General features: G+C 43.1%; 2 protein-coding genes across 2 annotated transcripts; both read right to left on the bottom strand.

Annotated features, from left to right (window-relative positions):
• Positions 1 to 5408, bottom strand: LOC306804018 (CD59 glycoprotein-like). Its single transcript, XM_079310082.1, has 4 exons — positions 5331 to 5408; positions 3126 to 3198; positions 2313 to 2414; positions 1 to 864 (listed from the first exon to the last, which is right to left on the bottom strand). The coding sequence occupies exons 2-4, from the start codon at positions 3187 to 3189 to the stop codon at positions 671 to 673; spliced, it is 360 nt and encodes a 119-aa protein (XP_079166208.1). The 5' UTR covers positions 3190 to 3198; positions 5331 to 5408; the 3' UTR covers positions 1 to 670.
• Positions 5409 to 8274: 2866 nt separating this feature from the next.
• FBXO3 (F-box protein 3) lies at positions 8275 to 20068 on the bottom strand. The gene is made up of 11 exons (XM_079310081.1): positions 19743 to 20068; positions 17750 to 17839; positions 17131 to 17294; positions 15475 to 15589; positions 13704 to 13908; positions 13373 to 13418; positions 12223 to 12307; positions 11446 to 11568; positions 10948 to 11063; positions 10414 to 10604; positions 8275 to 9355 (listed from the first exon to the last, which is right to left on the bottom strand). Exons 1-10 carry the CDS (start codon positions 19934 to 19936, stop codon positions 10417 to 10419), a joined length of 1326 nt encoding a protein of 441 aa, XP_079166207.1. The 5' UTR covers positions 19937 to 20068; the 3' UTR covers positions 8275 to 9355; positions 10414 to 10416.
• Positions 20069 to 20510: the final 442 nt, after the last annotated feature.

Genomic DNA, 20510 nt, shown 5'->3' with positions numbered 1-20510 from the left:
AAAAGATACGTGTTTCTCACTTCTAGCAGTATTTTGGTTTTGGTTTAAGAAATGTAGATGCTTTCTCCCAAAATAACAGCACTTGACAAGGTTATATCATTGGCCTGTAGAGAAAATAAAAAAGGTACAGTGGTGGGAACAAAGTGTTTACATGACTTGAAACTGAATATTTCCATATTCATCACAAAGACTGCAGCAAGGTACACTTATGATCCAACACTTCTTGTGATGAGGGCAAATCCACTGCTTGGTTTGTGACAAGGAAGATCCAAAGCAAAACAAATCAAAATCCGCAGAAATGCCAACCAAAAATAATGACAGTTTATGGGACAAGGGAAAAATGACAGTTTCCAGCAGCAAAGCTGCAGTGTTCCTTCTCCTTCACATCACCCACTGGAGTTTGCCCAGGTTCTCCAGAAGATAACATGACTTCACAAGAGCTGTTCCTCATGAACAGGGACAGATCAAAACACCCAATAACTGGTAACAACACACATGTCCTTCCCATCAATGGAGACAGTGATTTAACAGACAGAACCTTGGGAAACAACTTAAAATTACAAGGGAATGTTTCTGTCTATGGACAGGAGGTGAAAATATGCAATATAGAAAAAATTTAAATGGTTTTATGTAATTTCATCTCAAAAGGATAGCTAACAAATCAGGATTATTACATGAGCATCCATAACACGGCCATTACAGCAGCAATACTGAATGCTGCTTTGTTAACCCCAGTAATTGCACTCTCATTGCACAGGTCATGTTGGCAGCAAAAGAAATCAAAATTATCCAACAGAAAAGAACCAGCAATTTCATTCACATTGCACTGGGATGACTTCCAGCAGGAGAAAGTTCTCAATTTACCTATGGAACAAAACAAAAATTAAACAAATAAGGAGAGTATTGACAGTAACACCGTTTTTGGTACAGAGAGAGAAGCACTGCTTAGACTGCCACTGTTAGAGAATAAAACACTGAGGAGAAGGCAAAGCCCAATCTGTGACAAGGCCCATGGTGTAAACACAGAAATTGGATGGAGGCCTTGTGGTCTGTGTTGCCACGGCATTGGGGGATAGTGAAGGGAGGCAGAAGCTGCATGGTCTGGCTCTTCAACCCCACACTCAGAAATATGTTGCACAAACTCAGCACAAATCTCTTACCAAGAAATATTCTGAACAAAGAGTGGGAAGTCTGACTACAGTACCATCCACAGCACTGCACAGCAGTGGCAAATAAGGAATAAAATGTGCCCCCAAATTTGTAGTAAACTGGGAATGAGAATTCAACATGAAATTTCAAGGACAGATGACTGGGCTTGGCCTCTCACCCACCCCAGAAGAGACACTTTTGGTAAAGTCTTGTGGCCTGTAGTCCACAGGCCATTTGTGCCCCCCTAGAGTTTTGTTTTTGCCACAGCCATGTACTTGCTTCTGTTAAGAAGTTTCCAAATTTGCTTTCACTAGGAATTTTGCAGTGTGTATCCAATTCACCCACTGGGAAATACAGACTGGCATCACCAGCCAGCTCAGCCCGCTTTCACAGAATTATTTAGGCTGAACAAGACCTCTGAGATCATCAAGTCCAATCTTTAACCCAGCACTGCCAAGCCCTCCACTAGCCCATGTCCCCAGCTGCCACATCCACGTGGCATCTTTAAATGCCTCCAGGGATGGGGACTCCAGCACTGCCCTGAGCAGCCTGAACCAGCACTTGACAAGGCTCTCAGTGCAGGATGTGCAGAAGACAGAGCAGGAAGAGTAGATAGGGGTGGTAAAACACTGGCACAGATTGTTCAGAGGGGTGGTGGATGTCCCATCCCTGGAAACATTCTAGGCCAGTCCCTGAGCAACCTGATGTAGTTAAAGATGTCCTTCCTGAGACAGAAATCACTTCACCCTCAGAAGAAGAGAATTTATTTTAATAGTGTCAATTCATTACTGACTGAGCCATTCATCTGCAGCTTTATTTTGTGGGCTACACATCATTCATCAGTTTTCAAAGAGTAACAAACTGTATTTTAAATTCAATGCTGTCTGGTTTTTGTTTGTTTTTTTTTTTTCCTAGCTCCCTTGTGTGGGTTTTTGCCTGTTTATTTTTTAAATCTGGATATACAGCCATCTATGTACATGCTTGTACAGCTACAACTCACCTATCTAAATCACTGCTTAGATATAAGCATGACCTTCAAGAGTATTTGCAAGCTCCCTTTGAGCGAAGCTGAGAAATGCATGCTCGGGCCAGATTAGAGGTGTCCAGGCAATGAAAGCTGATCCAAGTGGGTTTATTTTAGGTCTGTGGGACACTGTACATACCAAATTTCAACTGCAAGCAAGAGTCTTCAGTCGTTAGGCAGGTGCTGTTGGTCCTGCACAGGGTAGGGCTGTTGTCACAGTGGTAACATCTTAAGGTATAACCTAAGACAACAAGGGTTTATCTTCACTGAGTAATAAACTACTGAGACAGCAGCATCAGCATTTAAAAAAACAAAAAACCCCAAAAAGCAAGAAGACTCATTTATCTGCATCTAATTGTCCCAAAACATATGCCTGGTTATTAAGCTCAAGACTTCAGCTAAAATTGTTAAATTCAAGACTTCAGTTAAAACTGACAAGCTTATGTCAGTGCACCAATTGAGGCTGGCAATTTTGATAGGCACATCTTGAAGCATGTATTTATGTCACTTTTAAAAACGCCCATTATCTGCCTGCACAAGATACTAAATGCTTACTCTTTTTATCTGCTCTTGAAGACTGCCTTTTCTGTGTTCCAGATGACAGATACTTGCAGCAGAGACTTTTTCTATCCATTTTTTAAACTCAATCTCCTTTCCCTCTCATACTACACACTAGTTTCCAATTCACACAAGAGGAATCCCATTTTCTAGCAGTAAAATGCCAGTTTTCTGTTGGGTTAAGCAGCACCACATCCTGCCCCCAATTCTCTCTCCTGACCCAAGACAACCAGAACAGAAACCGAGCCCTGCTTTGATGGTACTGCCATTCCCCACAGTGGTATTAAATAATCCATGTCTTTCTCACTGATTTTCCTCCCTCTGGCATTTTTTTCCATGATTTTCTCAGCCTCCATCATAACATTAAACCACAAAGTCCCTCTCTTCTACTCACCAGAGCCACAAAAAGCAAACAGAATAATGCAGGTGGTCAGCAGGATGCAGTTCATCTTGGTCATGCTTCTTCCCTAATTTGAGGGCATAAAGAGGTATTACAAGTTTATGCTATTTAAAAGTAAAGTGCCTGGTGATGAACGGAGGTTGCAAGACTTCTTTCAGTATAAAACTGAAAGCACTGGCCAGGAAAAACAGGGAAACAAGAGAGAAAAATAACCGCACTTTCCAAGGGAGGATTTTTATTTTGAGAACAGAATTTTTATTCTCAGAACTGATATTTGAGCCCTGACAGGCTCAGATGGGTCTCCTCTCTCCTCTCTGATTACACCATTCAACAGGCCTCCCAATTTCTCACAGCTACAAATGCATCTAACAAAAAGAAAAGACTCAAATGCTTTTTCTCTTTCAGCAATTCCCCAGTAACCCTGGAGCCAGACTGCTCTCCTTTCTCCTCTCTCATGGAGTTGCTTTAGGTTTGGCTGCTCTACAGGAGCTTGTGCCTGCCCTCTCCCAAAACCTGTCCCTCTCACTGAGGGACTGATACAGGCAATATCTCACCAAGTGCCTGCAGCAGTGGCTCAGGTCTCCATGGCTGCTGCAATCCATAGGCAGCAGTGAGATGGGAAGATGATGAGTTTTTTAAACATGTACAGCTCCAAAGCAGGAGTTCTCAGACAGATTTCTGCACACAGACTCTGAACTCCAAACACAGCCCCTACTAAAAAAACTTCTGCTTTTGCAGAGTAGGATATAACAAGCAGGTATCAAGCAGACACAGCAAGGAGAGAAGGACCATACTTGTGCTAGGAGAACATGATTTGTGTTTGTTTTTAAAGTCCAAGTGGCATTCAAAGTTCCAAAATATTAAAGGTATTCAGATAACAAGTTTCACATCTGATTAAACTGTAGTGAAACAGTCACTGCTCTTAATTCTGCCTGCAACTATACGATTTTAGCATGGCAGATCTTAACCATGCTAGGATGGAGCTTTTTCCTCCCAGTGACTGTGGACTTGAAAAGATGTGTTGATAGCAAAAAGTATTTAAATGCTTCTCAACCTTAAGTCTAGCTAATTTTTCTGACAAAAAACCCAAACCTATCCAAAATAACCTTAAGAAACCCCATATAATGACTAAAAAAAACCAACCTGCTCTCCTTTTTGTCTTCTTCGTATGACTTACTGTTGAGCACAGAGGAAACTATGAAAAACAGAACCATAATGTGCAAGGTGAGCTTATTTTCTAGGGTAAACAACTTTGCAAGAAGCCTTTCAAAGACCAGAGGCTTGTCCCACGGTGATGTGGATCTACAGGAGTGCTGTTAATTCTGGTGGTTACAGCAAGAGCCATCCTGGACAGCAAACAGAACCACCCTGGGAATCTCTCCATCTTCCAGGAGTCCTCAGGCACCCAAGTGTCAGCAGACAAAAACAGCTTTGCCTTTCAGCAACACCAAGTCATGACCAGCATAAATGTTAGGCAGATGAATAGAAACCATCAGAGCCAGCAAAACAATAGTAATTCTATGAATCTACGTCACGGAAAATGAGCAATTGTTTTTGTGTGAGATATCAGGAAATGCCACTCTTTGAAAATCAACTACTGTATATATAAGCAGCAACTCACAACATGGCTTAAAAGAAATTAAAGGAAAAAACATTTCCTAAGCTAAATTGTCTAAATTAGTCTTACAAGTCAGGCATACGACCCATCTCAATGACAAGAAACAGGAAATGCTAGCATGGAAGGCTCCGTGCCCGGTTGTGCAACAATTTCTCTGCAGTCCCACCTGGGAGGAGGCAGGCGGACAAGACCCGCCGCAGTTGTCATCGCGAATGACAGCATGGGGGACAAGGGGAAGGAACGGGAAAGGGGCGGCGATCCGCACCCCAGCGGGCGCCTCCTGGCCGCGCTCCACCCGCGCGCGGCCGCTCCGGCCCCGGCCCGCGCCGCCAGCGCACTGCGGTGCGGCCGCCGTGACTCAGGACACGGACACGGAGACGGCCACAGCGCACTGCCCCGCGCCAAGCGCGCAACGCCACTGCTCCCCGCTCCTGCAGCTCCCGGGAAAAGCCGCCCTTCCCGGGGCTTTCTGCTCCCTTCTCTCCCTCACAGCGGGGACCCGCGCGCCCCCCCCGCCGCCACCGCTCGGCCTCGCCGGGCTCCCGGCGCTGCCGCCGCTGCTCCGGGCTTGTCCCGCTCACCTTCCCCAAGCAAATCCTGGCGTGTACGGGCAGCGAGGAGGCGAAGCTGCCTCTGCCTGTGCTGCCCGTCCTGGCGGTGCCGCCTCCGGGGCGCGGCGGGGCGGGGCAAGCGCTGCCTCGGGCCGAGCGTGGGGCGCCTCCCGTTCCGAGCTCGCTCCGGCCGGGAAGGACGCCGGGAATGCCTGTGGCACCTTCCCTCTCACGCCATGGGGCCAGCGCCGCTTTGGTTAAACCCTGGCATGCTTGGGGGTGGAAGGGAACTTCACGACCGTCTCTTTCCTGCCATGGGCAGGGACACGTTCCACTAGCCCAGGTTGCTCCAGGCTCCATCGAACCTGGCCTTGGACACTTTCAGGGATGGGGCAGCCACAGCGTCCCTGGCCAATCTGTGTCAGGGCCGCACCCTGCTCTGATTAAATAATTTGTTCCCGATATCCCGTTTAAACCCACCATCTGCCACTTAAAACCCATTCCCCTTTGTCCTGTCGCTCCAGGCCCTTGTCCAAGTCCCTCTCCAGCTTTCATGGAGGCCTTTTAGGTACTGGAAGGTGCTCTAAGGTCTCCCTAGATATCTCATGGTATGAATTAATAGATTAATGAAAACAGTGAAGAGTTTTAGAACACACAAAGGAAAAACCAGAGGTGGAAAGTGGCACATTTCTCCAGAGGTACATGAATATAGATTTAAACATTCACAACCGAGGAAAATACTGAACAGCAATAGAAATGAGGTCCACAAAGTATTTTACTAATACTTAGATCCATGCTATCTCGAAAAAAAAGTTCAGTGCTGACTTGATAATATGAAATACCTGTAAAATTACCATATTTTAAAATATTTCACAAATATTCTTAGATTTATTTTTGTTACTCCACCTAAACTGCCAATTTATTCACTAAACCTAAAGCAAACCCCAAATCACCTAGAACTTACATCAGATTCTCCTGCTGTGTTGATTAACAGTCAGCTAAGCATGTGACCTTATGTCTAAAAGATTTTGCTTCTGTTTAAGCTATAAATAAAAACAAAGAGATGTAAGATGCTTGTGGATTATTTGATGCAGCTTATTAAATGAGAATTTCCTCAATTAATACGATAGAAAAAAAATTTCCTATATTAATTCACTTGGTAAGGAACTGGGAACATGGAACTTCAGCCACAGCTAAACATTTACCTGTTTTCCTTTCCCAAAATCTGGCAAGAGTCCCTCCAACAGAGCACACAGATAAATGGTATTTCAAACTTAACCTGAGTTTGTAATTTTAAATTCTTTGCATAAATTTTGAGAAATTAAACAATGACAGAAAAAAATAAAACCAGCATGAGAACACTGGAATAACTTGCATAACAACTTTCAGGTTTTTTTTTTTTTTATTCCACTGGCTGGAACACCACTTGTTTTTCTCCTTGTGATGCAGTCATGGCAAAGAAATCATGGCCAAAGGTCCCCTCCATGAAACCATTCAGCCAGCAAAATCCCACAGAAATGTTGAAGGAATCCTACAGAGCAATTATAAAGAGATTGTCAGCATAAGGACAGAAAAAGGACAAGCCAGGTACATATTTGTGTTGGATGTGCCAGTTTCACCATAAGTTGAGTCCATAGGTGTTCAACAAGGCTGGTTTTACCTGGCCAGGTAAAGTCCTAACCAAGCATGAGAGTCAGATCTGAGTCGAGAGAAGGTGGCAGAACTTCAGGCTGAGCTTGCAGGATAGCAGCAGAAGGGAAGGACATTCCTGTGATTCCAGTGACTGCAGGAAGTGCTGGGCAGCTGGATGCACTGGAGTGACACCTGCCTGCCCCATGCCTGTGCTCACCCAGAGCAGTGAGGGGCTGTCTGCAGCAGCAGGACCTCCACTCAGTTCTCTCCTGCTGCTCAGTGAACATTCCCACAGACCAGCACATCACCAGCTCCTTTACTTTTCATTTCACATCGATTCCATGATTGACACCTCTTGGCAGGGGTGAGGAGAGCCACTGGCTTCAGCCCCATTTTCAAATGCACATCATGTGGAGCTACAGGGCTGCTGGCAGCTCCAGGCAGCACATCCTGTGCTAAAATAGGTACCTGAAGCAAAGAAACACCCTTTTGCCTGCTACATACGCATTCGTGCTCAGGGAAGGAGCAGCAATCCCTCAATTCCCTGCCTGGTTCTCTCCTCACTCCAGACCCCTCTGCCACCAGCAGCTGAGGCTCAAACCCCAGCAATGCAGCACTTGGGCTGAAAGCACAGCACTGGATCTTGACTTCTCCCACAGAAAGCAAGAATTCCAGCTCAGAACCACTCCCTAAAAATGAATGAAGTTGCCAAGAGTTGCCAATGTAGAGTTGCTGTGTAGAGTCCCATGGCCTTGAGCTGATTCCACTGCACTAGAACATAGAGATCCTTGGAGGAAACTTCCCAAGAATGGCATCCAGCCTTGACAGTTATCTGTCCTGGGAAATACACAGTGCACTGACAAGCCCTGCTGTAAGTTCCAGCTCCACTAAAACCTTGTACTGATCCTTGACAAAACTTTTGTGGAAGTTTCTCATCCCTCACAGGTAATAGTGTGGCAATCCTCACAAATCCTCGTGTTTTGGAAATACTCCAGCAACTCAGTGATGCCTGTGAGGGACAACACAAGCTGGTTTTGGGTCTGGAGATGTTTCACCTAAGGACTGTTGTAGGGATCAGACTCAATGTTTGTTTTTCTACCTTGTGCCACTGTGGAAAATGCACCAGGGAAACCTGAGCACATGATGAATCCAATACCTGGACTTAAAAAAAGAGAAATCTGGAAATTAGTCAATATTGGAAAATTTGAGCTGGAACCACAATATACCTTATAAAACCTACAAATTCTGTCAAAAGAAAGAACTGACTACACCAGTGCTGGTCACAAAATTGTTGCTCAAGTCTTGGCAAAAACAGTCCCATGTAGTACTTGAGAACAAAAGAGGCAGTTAAATTGTTTATTAATGACAACAGAAACAAAATAAAAATTATAAAGCAAACAGATACTTTCTTAAATATAAATTTTCTAGTCGTCTGCTGTTCTGCCAGCCTCCTTTTTTTTTTCCCCTTTTATTTTTTATTCAGTTACAAAAATCCATCCAGGGCTCAGGAAAACATGATACATAACATAAATTTGTCACCTATGACATCAGCAAACATCATGTAACGGGAAAAAACCCTCAGAACATATTTACAAATCCATACTCTGTAGTCATTGAGAAATTCCTTAGTTAACAAGTGGCAGATTATGCATGGACACTACATTCCCAGAGGCATTCTCCAGTCAGAGTCACTTAGCATAAAATCCAGCTGACAAGAGATTGTCTAAAAATAAGGCCAGTTTCACTCCTAATTCGTACATTTTGATGACCAGAATTTTTTGCTGTTACTGTGCTAATTAAAAAAAAAAAACAACCAAATAGCATAACAGCACCTAATCTCACCCAAATGGGACATTCAGACCAAACTGCAAGTTTCATTCTTAGCAGCAGATATCCAGAGCAGAAGCTCACAAGAAAGGACAACAGGATACACCCTTTTAATAATTTGTATAAACCAAATCTGCACACCATATTTTCAGTATGATCATAAGTAGGCAATACTTTAAAAATGTAAGATATGAGTACCTTGGACTATCAAGCTGTTTGACACCTCAGAAAATTGTGAACAAAGCCCAAACACCTTCTTTTTCCTCTCTCTCCCCATTTTCTTCCCTCTTCCCCTGCTTCCAAATCAGGAAAATATAAGTTATACTCTAATGAATATGAGAACTGGCACCAACATTCATGCTAGTTGTCCTGATGTGCAACAGAGTTCATTTACAACAGTCAGAAATATTCCTATGCACTAGCCCCAAAGAGTTCAGCTTATGCAAACAGTTTGTTTGGGAGAAAATCCCATTAGTAAGACATGGGCAGCATCCAGAGGGTGCAGCAATGTCCAATACTCTATGTGGATCTCAGGAGTCATCAGTGCCTGTGGAATTTTGGTCTTCATCCACTGCAGATTCATTAGGATTTGTCGCCTAATAGAAAACACACCCAAGTTTAATTAAATCTTCCCTTCCGGTAAATTGTAAGAGAGCACTAACAACTGCCTGGAAAAATCTGGGCTCCATTATCACACCAAGCTGAAGCTCATTTCCATTGTGATCTATGTCTAAAACAAAAGTTATTTGGCAACAAGGGTCATTTTGCAGAACTACTTGACCTTTCACTTCCTAAGGATCCATTTGGTTTCAATATTCCATACATACAATTATGTAAAGCCACACTTCAGGAGCTCAGCTGTACCCATTTTCTTGGTGGTTTAGGTTGTATTTTACTAAAGTAACTTAGAAACAAAAGGGTCATTACTACTTTCAAAACAGGGGTGGAGCAACACAGAAAAGATTATTTTTCCAAACAGCTGAAGAGAAGTAAGTTAGACAGGAAGGCAGTTGCAACTTCCAAAAATGTGAGCAAGATGTCATTTTCTGTTAGAAGCACGACATCTGCTGGCACCTACTGTTGGAGCCACTGGGAGTGAGTGTCTGAAATCCTGGGATAAACCTATCAGTGTGCAAATAGCTGCCTGCTCCTGAGGAAAGCTCACAGCTCCTCACTGCTTGCACAAAAACTGGGGATAAAATTAATCAAGAGCTCTTCTCTAAATGTGTCAAAGGAAAGGGAAAAATGATATAATTAACCCACAACCTCCAAACTACAACTACACTATAATTAACAGCAAGTGAAGTATCTTGGTGATTTGCAAAGTCATTAAGTGACTTTATGAAATGCACTTTCAGCAAGAACTAATGCACATCACAGACTCTATGGTTTTTAAACTGCCACTAACTGGAGCATGTCTGAATAGAGCAGATACATTATTATGGCTAAAATTAATGAGTGGGCTCCCACCAAGGAGGGAGCTCTGAAACCCAAGCAGCTCATGCAATGCCATGTCTGCAAGCACCAGTGGGGAGCTCTAAATCATGGGGCATGTTTTGTATGGAATCAGCAATATGAATATACCATTCAGCACTGTCATTTTTGTAATTTTTATAATTTTGGGTTTGTTTTAGCCAACTGCACCTTTGCTTACCGTTCATGCTGTAGACACCTTGAAGGTTGGACACACCATATGAAACCTAGGGATTGTGACATTAAAGAATCTGTCCTTGTTGGAAAGGCAGTGGAAGGTGTAGTAGCCCTCCATGTATCCAGAGGTTGTGGTAAACGTGGTACAGCTGGTGTACTCATAGACTTTCCCTGGGCTGATAACCGGGAATTCTCCTGTGGGTGAAACATTACATCACAAGAGTAAGGACTGATGGAGAACTACCATCTAGCAGTTGCTGAAGGACTTGCACTCCACATCAGACTCAAGCACATCAATTTGTATTTCAGTGGATGCATAAATTGATTCTCAGCAATTATTGACACTAACAAAAACTGGAAAGGGGTTAAGTAGCAGGATGCTTCAGACACCCCTTACAAAACAACCTGAAAGCCAAAACAGACAGACACATCTCTTTTTCTCTCATTTTGATACAAACTCACAACCCAACGAACAGAAAAATAACAGAATTTTAATAACAAGAACATTAAATACTCTCTCCAGTAATTTTTCACTTACCAACTACTCCAGGACCTTGAACTTCTTCCACATCACCTTTGGCATTTGTTATTCTCCAGTATCGACTCTCCAGCTGACAGATATTCTCAGGAAGGGCATCTTTGGACATCTCAATTCTAGAAGCCAAAGAACATACTTAATACATTGCTTTCAAGATATGCTTTAGTACCCTTGGGATCACCAAGCAGACTGGGAAAACACCTGCTAAGGTGACCCAAATCAGTTGGCAGGATCCATCTTTTACCCTTTTCTAAATCACAACAGCTGCTTGTAACTTCTTTCCACCACCCATCACTGTATTTTAGCAATTACCAATTTGACTGGTACTTTGTGCACCTGACCAAGTAATGATTTTATTAAGTATTATTTTATTAAAAAGCACAGCATGTTGTGCACCTCCTGTTAATTTCAGAACATTTCTGAATGCTGTGCATAAATCTGCTTTGAATATTCCACAGGTCAATCCTGCATTTTAAGAATTAATTCAATTATTTCTACCTGATTCTGTAAGTGAAGAAATAATGTGGTGGATGTACAGAGCTGAGTTCAGGTAGAAAAGAGGTGGACACAGACACAGTGATATCTTCTGTGGTAGCAACACAATCTTTATCATGCACATACCTATAGAGAGGAGAGCATTAACTCTGCAGACAGCTCTGTACATTCAATACAGAAAACTAAACACACAAAGTGGTTAATTATTATTAATAATTAATATAACACTTATTTAAATAGGGATGTGTCATTATATTAAAAAAAAAAAAACAACCTAGAAACTCTAGTAGCAAATTTATTTACCGATCCAAGGACTTGGTTCTACAGCATCCAAGTTTGACAGAATTAAGGTTCGTAATTGTATTTAGAAGAAACTGCAAGTGCATGAAGACTCAAACACCAGAACAAGTCCTGCTTATTTACATATTCAAGAGACCAATTAGCTGAAACATTTGGGTTTTTAGTAACTCTGAAAAGTCCTGCAGCAAAAGCATATTCATGGCACACAAAATAAGTATCATGATGCTTGCTAAACTTCAGATACCTTATAATGCAAAAATCTGGTCACATTAATGCAAGTTACAAGATCTGAAGATTCTGGTTAAAAAAATGAAGCTGCTTTAAGCATTCTGGTTTATGTGTTTATTTTCAGCAGTTTCATGGGCCTTCTCCCCACCACCAGCTTTTGTATCAGATACCCAAAACTACTTGAGGAGAGGCAAGCATCCAAGAAGCAGCACTAAAACCTGGCACTGAGGTTACAAATCCCAGTCACAATACCTGAAAATCTGGTCTCTGATGATAGGATAACCTCCAGTGACAACTTTGTTTACATAGGATGTAAACCATTCCAAGTAAGATGTACCTAGATGCCAAGGAAGAAAAGCATTCCTAAGGATGGGCAAATTTACCACTAAGCACATTACAGTGAATACTTCAAGGAAAACGTTTAAAGCTTTGATTATTTTTTATAAAAAACTCTCAGGCTTACTGAGATGACTCAGTCAATATTCCAGATCATTCTACCAACAAGGATAATTTGAAGAAACCAATTAAGAACTAAAGAGTTCAGGGTGCATCCTCCAGAAACGACATAGCCAACAAAGAATGTCTTAGTTAAGTATTTAACATTATAATCAGGGTCTTCAGTGCTGTCTCATCACTTGGATTCTATATGGAAAGCTCCTAAGGACCACTGTCGAATTTCCTCTCCTTTCAAAGAGGTTTAAATCAGACACACACTCTGCACTCCTCTACAACCTCAGAAGACTAAGGCTGTATGTCCTTCTGGGATTTTTTACACTTGCAGCCATTGTCTGAGAACAGCTTTTCATACACCCACAGCCATTATTTTGGAACAGCCTGACTGCTAAGCAGACACTCAAGCTGTCACATTTAATTCTCAAAGAAGAGAGTTTCACATACCAGCTCTCTGCACAAGAATTTCTCAGCCATAAATCTTCCAAGCATTGCAATATAGAGTTCAATAGAAAAGTAGAGAGTTCAACCGTTTGTCAATATTAGTGATTCAAAACTGGATTAAAGCTGAGCTACCAAGAAATTATTATCTTTGCCTTCCCTGATGTGTTATCAAGTACTCCCACTCCTGTTAGATTAAGTGTACTTACCACTTCTTCCTTGGAGCATGAGCTGTGTGTGCTGTCCTTTGATCTTATGGAATTCTAAGGGACTCCAAGTTTATTATCCTCCTTTCTACTGCTAATCCACAAAATGTAAACCTTGTATAAAGTAGCTCTGAATGGAGGAAGTGGATCTATTTACCTGCCACCTTCAAAATGCCAAGAGAAATGCTGTGTATGGAACTTCTGCTCCATGGTAAGCCAAGATTAAACCAAGTGGAATATTTCTAAATATTTTGGATAATCCCACAATGACTATTTTATTTTGAATACTTAATCTAAAGTGTTACCTGTAATGAACATAACAATAGCAGATGGATTGCGAGCCATTTGGTCCTGAAAGGGAAAGAAGTTTAAGGATGTATTAGAGAGCATTGGACTTTCAAGGCTAAAATTTAAATTACACAGGGAACACTTCCCCTGTATTCACTAAAACTGAAATCTGGCTGCTTGACACATCATTTTAGTCCCAGTCAGATCCTCAGACACGCAATACTCACGTGCCTGTCCCCATGAGTGCTCCCATGATCACTGAATTTACAGCTTCAACTTCCCACTAAGGCTCCTGCACTACCAGTCAGCACAGGAGCACACAGGGAAACAGAAACACATCTTCCTTACTGGACACTGATAGAAGATCTCGTATTTATTCCGTCCCTCCACGCTCTCCAGGGCCATGTACTGACTGAGGCCAGTGTGGATGCAGAAGGTCAGGGGCAGGCACTGCTTGAGCCCCAGCCTCTGCTGGAAGCCGCCGGCTGCCGTGTCAATGTCCAGCAGGTCTTCGGAGCGGTAGTGGTTCGACAGAGCCATGCTTCCCATCAGGCTGGGAACAAAACCAGGGAATGGGAACAGGAGACATCACTCACAAGGCAGAGCTGGCTTGTAATCTTTTGGGAACTGCTGCTTTCAATGCTCTAGATGCATACTAGACTGAGGTGAAATCCAGGCTGAATATCAATATGCTGAACTAGGTTATTAGTTCTAGCTTTGGGGAAGCATCACCCAAATCTGAGTGTACACTCCACACCCACACTTCCAGCTGGGAACACCAGGGAAAGGCAAATGAGATGTAAATTCCTGCAGATGCTGAGCTCCCACTGGTGTTATGAAAGCAGTGACTCAGGTGCAAGCTGCCACATGTCAGCATGCTAAAAGCTGATCCCATCCTGGGCAACAGGTTCCATTTCCCTTTCTCCTTAGGAAGCCTGGCCTGGAATTAGCACGTTTTATAGAAACAGTGCAAACATCCCAACACAGAAACCTGAAGCATCTGACAAGGACAAGTCCAACATTGTTTCTGTTTCTGATCTAACACAAACTTCCACTGCCTACCCTTGATCTTCCCAGTATTCATCCCCCCACCTTCCCCTAGCAGCCTTTCTCCAAGTTGGAAGACTTCCCCAGAGCCTTCTGTCTGCTCCTGCAGCTCCTCCACAGCCACATCATTACAGTAGAGGCTTCCTGGGAGTGAAATAGTGGGAAGAGAAGAAGCACACAACCTGCAGGGCACCATTTGAAATCTATAGAACTAGGGCACCTATTTCCTCTCTAAAAATTTTTAAAGTCTCTCCTGGAAAACAGAACTAGAAATCACCCTTATGGTTTCATAAAGCAGTTTCCTATATCCCTTCTGCCCATAAAACACTCAAATAGGAGAAAGCTGCACCTTTGTTATGAGTGAAGGCTTTGGCAGAACAATATGAGTGCATTCCTCCCTACAGACATTGCAAAGATTTGCTGTAGTTTTCCATCTTTTGCTTATGTTTGCAGCACTTCACCAGGTTCTCCAAACACCTAATTTTTCTACAGTGGAAATATCAGAAACTTTGGTCATCATCCTTCTCATCTTAATGTAAAAGGGACTTTTTCACTGCAGAAACTGCATAAAATAGTAAAAGCTTCCACTGAGAAAACTTAATTTGCAGAACTGAAAATTTGATTCTACCTTAGTATGACTAACTGGTTTTAAGTCATTCCCTAATCATTTCAAAGAATAAAAGAATTATTAAAGAATGAAGCCTGAAGAGTGCAAGGAGCTAATTTACTTCTGTAATATAAAGCCAAACTTCAGGGGAGCAACTTGAAGTGTTATGATTAAAAGTCTAACAGCTGGAAGCTTAGAGTTGTTGCAAAAAACTGACAAGGGTTCTCACTAGGAAAAGGGGAAATATAAGAGTAATTTGAGCAATTAGAAAACCACACTGGACTTCCAATTACTTTCAAAATTAGAAGACAGCCAATTCTGGAAGCATCATTTAAGTGGTGACTCAGTCACAATACATTTAAATTCTTCATTTATCCTCTTCAGGAACATTTCACCTTTTAATAAGTGAAATGTCTAAGAAATACAAAAGGAATTAATACTTGGCAAGTAGCTTTCAGTCCTTACCCTGGAACAACCAACTTCTGCCCATTATGGATACGGAATGAACACCGATAGTCATCGGGCAGTTTGCAGTGGATTTGTGCTTCCACAGCATCCAGATCTTCCTCCCTCACACTCTCTGGAAAAGAAAGCACAGTTCAGGTATTTCAAACACTAAGCATGGAATCTACAAATGCCCTCATCCAACCAAGGTGGACTCAGGTCAGTATCTGGGGCTTTACTGTATGCTGGGTGGCACACAACAAGTAGCAGATAAATTTGAAAGGAAAACGTTGACTATAATTGATTATTTAATACAGCAGCAATCTCAGTCCAGTGCAACGTCAACAGGCCTGAAAGCAGCAAATAAAGTGGAATGAAGCTTTTCCCCACAACACTGCTAATAACTGAGACCCAGTTACAGCTCTCAGGCTGTATTGATTTTACTCTTTCATCACCCTAAGGGTTACTTCTTTCAGTTTCCGGTTCAGTGACACAGAAATGCTGGCTGCAGCCCCCGTTCACCTGGAATCTGAAGCAATAAATGGGTTGCAAAAGGGGGATTTTCAAATCAACAACACAAAGTGGTGGAAAAGACCTATTCTTACATTTCCACATGCATTTCAGGGGAGTTCCAATACCCTCACTTCCAGCTAAAGTCAACGGGGTGGCCTCTGTGGTCTGTTCCAATCCATTTTTTTAAACCCTTTTCATACTCATTGTCTGTTTTATTAACAGGACATAAATTAACAATTCATTGAAACAATACAAATGGTATGAAAATGGCCTAAATTTTACCTAAAACCTGCCATCATTATGTAACAGTGGAAATTAGTAATTTGAAATTTGTTTTTGTCTTTCTGTACATAAATAAAAGCTTCACATATCTTGAAAAATACTCAGCAAAACATAAGAATCCAGCACTATCCAAGTAAACAAAAGAAATACAAGATTTAAATGGGAAAGAGACAGATTATCTCTTAATATTGTCTCTTAAGAGATCACTTGTCTCTCATTTTCACAGGTTAAATTAGACATCATGGTCTAAAAGTCAGCTTAATCCAGAAAACTGAAATGCAGCTGAAAATGTGAAAGCCTTTTTGTCTCCTATACCAGAAAAGCCCAAACTCAGTAGCTGTGATTTATGACCCAGAAAACGGGAAGTACTTCAAGCATTAAAATACAAACTGAAACTGAAAATAGAATCTTGGAGGGGAGGAAAAAAAAAGGAAAAAATTCTAGCACTGGACCACTGTAAGACCTACAGAAAAAAATAAAACCTAACAACATTCTTTTTGTTTGGCTTCAGATTAAAACGTCTGCTTTCATGTGACAGTGTTTTAATGAGGTCTTAAGAAAACCTCACAAATAAAATCCCACCAGCAGGTCCTTGAAGCAATGGAGTTAACTATATATAAATAACCAACAACAGGTCATAGGAACGTAAAAGTGTGATAAAGACAGAGCAGTCACTAGAAGAATATCACCTTGATGTCAGAGAACCTGTGGATCAGCAGGAACCGGGCAAACACTCTGCCTGTGTTTGCAAGGAAGGGACAGCACATCTACCTGACTTTCAGGACTCTGCTAATTAAGGCACACACCTCTCATGAAAGCAGCATGAGGCTTAATAACAGGCAGGGCTGGGTGAGCCAAGCTACTCCCAGATGTGCCAGGTACCTTTCAAAGAGCCGATCATGCGTGGACACCACTGCCCCAAGTACTGCTCCAGGTCATCCCAGGCTTTTTTCAGCGTGGCATAGTACTGGATGTACCTTCCTAAATCAGAGTAGGTGCTGATGAAGATGGCTCTCCAGCCCTGATTCCGTCGGGTTTTCTCCTCCCTAAGGGGACATGATGAAAATGTGTTCAGATGGCAGCTTGAAGAGTCTTCTAAACCCAAGGAATTAGTGTTTGTTATTTGGCAGGAACTTTTTTTTTATTTTGGCATAACATTAACCCAGGAACACTCCGTGCCATGTGAAGCTACACAAACTCAATTAATTCCAGCATCTATTCAACAGCAACTTGGAACAGAATTAGGAAACATTTGGGGTACTTAGAGGAAAATTTAGAAACAATACTGCTTTACACAGAGTGCCTTCTGAACAGAACTCTGTCTGGTAGTGAACCTTAGAGCTGGTGAAAAGCTAATTCATATCCTTCATTACTCAGCTTTTCTCAGCTATGGAGAAGCTGAGAGTATGACTTGGATGTAAGATGGAGTGAAAATCAGCTGAGCAACATCTCTTAGAAATTAATTTTCATAGGAAAAAAAGCTTAAAACAATCCCACTTACTCTGTAATGAGCCAGTATTTTTTGCAGTGTCTTTTCCACAGTGGGTCATGGCTTGATAGCTGATTTAATCTTCGATTCAAATAGCAGCAACTATAAATATAAAATCATTAAATGTGATTGCAGCAAAACAAACAGGAGAAATGCTGTATCACACATCACACTCTCATGAAATAAATGCAGAGTTTGAAAATGATTTAGCTGTGCTTTTAGAGCTGTGCTTACAATGGTTAAAGCTCATAATCACAGTTGTCTAAGTCATGAACTACTCTTTCACACACTGAAGAAAGTGGCAGCAATTAAGTACTTCTGTAAAGCAGGTCACCCTGCATACCCACACCAGAGTAAACAGTGCCTGAAAGATTCCAGCATAACTCCACTCCACCAGTGGAAAGCACCCAGTAGCACAGGCTAGCTATCATTTCAATCCCTTTTGATCTGGCTGGTCAGGCTCTGCCTTATCTTTTCCACAATAAGCTACAGAAACCATACAGTTTGAGTATTACAAACTTACTTTCCAGTTTACATTGTTTAAAAAACAAACTTTGAAGAAAGTCTCCAAAAGACACCATCAATTTAGATGTGGCAACATCACTTCCTCTGGTAGCTTGTTCTACAGTGCCAAGTGTTCACTTCAAAGGCAGTGATTAACATCTAAATACCCCAAATGAGGGGACCAAACAAGGTTCCAGTTATTGCTTTTTGGGGTTTTATAAACTGTTTAAACTAGTATTGTATCTCAAAATCAACCTCAACAAAGTGATTATCCTGTATTCCCTGACATTACCCTTTCCATTCACATCCTCACAAACACATTCACAAACACCTGGACATCTGACTGTGCAAGAATTTCATTATATGGGGATTTTTTATATTTTTGGGGGGTAGGGAACTGAAATATCCTGAAGTCAAAAAGCCCTTGTGGAAATCTACTGCACTGGTGTTTATCAATCAAGCCTGTAATTTCTGGAAGGGAGCAAGTCATCACAGCATCACAGGAACATGTGGCTTCAAATGTGATAAAAGTGCAATTAAAGCCATTCTCACTAATTACACAAACAAGGGGAAAGTTGGCACATGATCAAATGTCTAAGGGCCACCATAAAAACTGTAACATATGTTATAGTTTTGGCTCATGCTTAATGTCATTTTTGTTGATATCCTAACAGAATTCTCCCTGATATCCTTATCATTCTTGACTAATATTTACTAGGGGTAATAAAAAAAAAAACAAAAGCCTGGCATTTCTGGTAATATTCTGTTTTCTTCTTACACTTATTCCTCCCTCTTTGATTAAACACTGTGGTTTCAATCACTGCCAAACCTTGCACTTGACTGCTGAGGTTTCAAAACCACACTCGTATCTTCATTGTATGACTCACAACCTTTTAGCCACGAAGCCCAAAAAGCACCTGCCACTTTAATTCCAGTTTTTTACCCTATTTCGTTTCGTTTGGTTCTCCTCAAATGATGGAATACATTTACTAGCAGCAAGACCATCCTTTGTTTGCCCGTAGAAACACAAGCTTCGGGGAAATATTAATTTCACAAATTTACTTACAGCTTCATTTAGGTACAAACACATAATGGGGGAGAGAAAAACAGATTCACTGAATGGTTTGGGTTGGAAGGAACCTTAAAGATCAATGAGTTCTGCTGCCATAGGCAGCGACATCTTCCACTAGACCGGGCTGCTCCAAAGCCCGGCCAGCCTGGCCCTGGACACTTCCAGGCACGGGGCAGCCACAGCTCGTCCGGGCAGCAGGTGCCAGGGCCTCACCACCTTCTCAGTAAAACAGAACATTTCATTTTGTTAGAAAGATGAAGGTGAAAGGGGGGAAAGCCCGCTGCTGCTGGAAGGGAAGGGTGCTCAGGCCGTGTCCTCCCCTCAGCGCCTCCTCCAGAGCCAGGCAAACCCTTTCCCCGCACAGCCCGGGGAGCCGCGCCCCTGCCGTGCCCTCGGGCCTCCCGTACCATCCCCCCGGGCCTCCCGTACCTCACCAGATCCCGGTAGTCGAGGAAGCTGAGGATGAGCAGCAGCGGGTCGGTGGGGAGCAGCTCTAGGCTGAGGGCTGGCGAAAGCTCCATGTCCGGGGGCGCCGCCATCTTGCGAGACGTCCGCGGGACGCGCCGCCCACCGCACCTCCCTCCGCGGAGCAGCGCCTGCCGGGGGCGGCGCGGCCGCTGCATCCTCGGAGCTGCCGAATCAGCGCTCGGAGCGGCCGAGTCTGCCCTCGGAGCTGCCGGGACGGAGCTGCCCTCGGAGCGGCCGGGGCTGCCCTCGGAGCGGCTGAGTCTGCCCTCGGAGCTGCTGAATCTGCCCTCGGAGCAGCCGGGGCTGCCCTCGGAGCGGCTGAATCTGCCCTCAGAGCGGCCGGGTCTGCCCTCGGAGCGGCTGAGTCTGCCCTCGGAGCTGCTGAATCTGCCCTCGGAGCGGCCGGGGCTGCCCTCGGAGCGGCTGAATCTGCCCTCAGAGCGGCCGGGTCTGCCCTCGGAGCTGCCGAATCTGCCCTCGGAGCTCCCAGATCACCCCCAGGACACCCAATTCAGCCTTGGGAAGTCCCAAATGAGCCCTCACAACGCCGAAATCAGCCCTCAGAATTCAGCCCTCAAAATTATGAATTCAGCCTTCAGAACTCCTAAATCACAACTCATCCCTTAGAACTCCCAAGTCAGCCCTTAGAACTCAGCCCCTCAAAACTCTGAAATCAGCCCCTCAAAGCTCCTAAATCAGCCCCAGAGCTCCGAACCGGAGCAGCCCCCA

Source organism: Erithacus rubecula (genome assembly GCF_903797595.1).
Source record: "Erithacus rubecula genome assembly, chromosome: 6".
Classification (NCBI taxonomy): domain Eukaryota; kingdom Metazoa; phylum Chordata; class Aves; order Passeriformes; family Muscicapidae; genus Erithacus; species Erithacus rubecula.
Note: the sequence above shows the minus strand (reverse complement) of the source record. Positions and strands in the feature narration are given on the sequence as shown.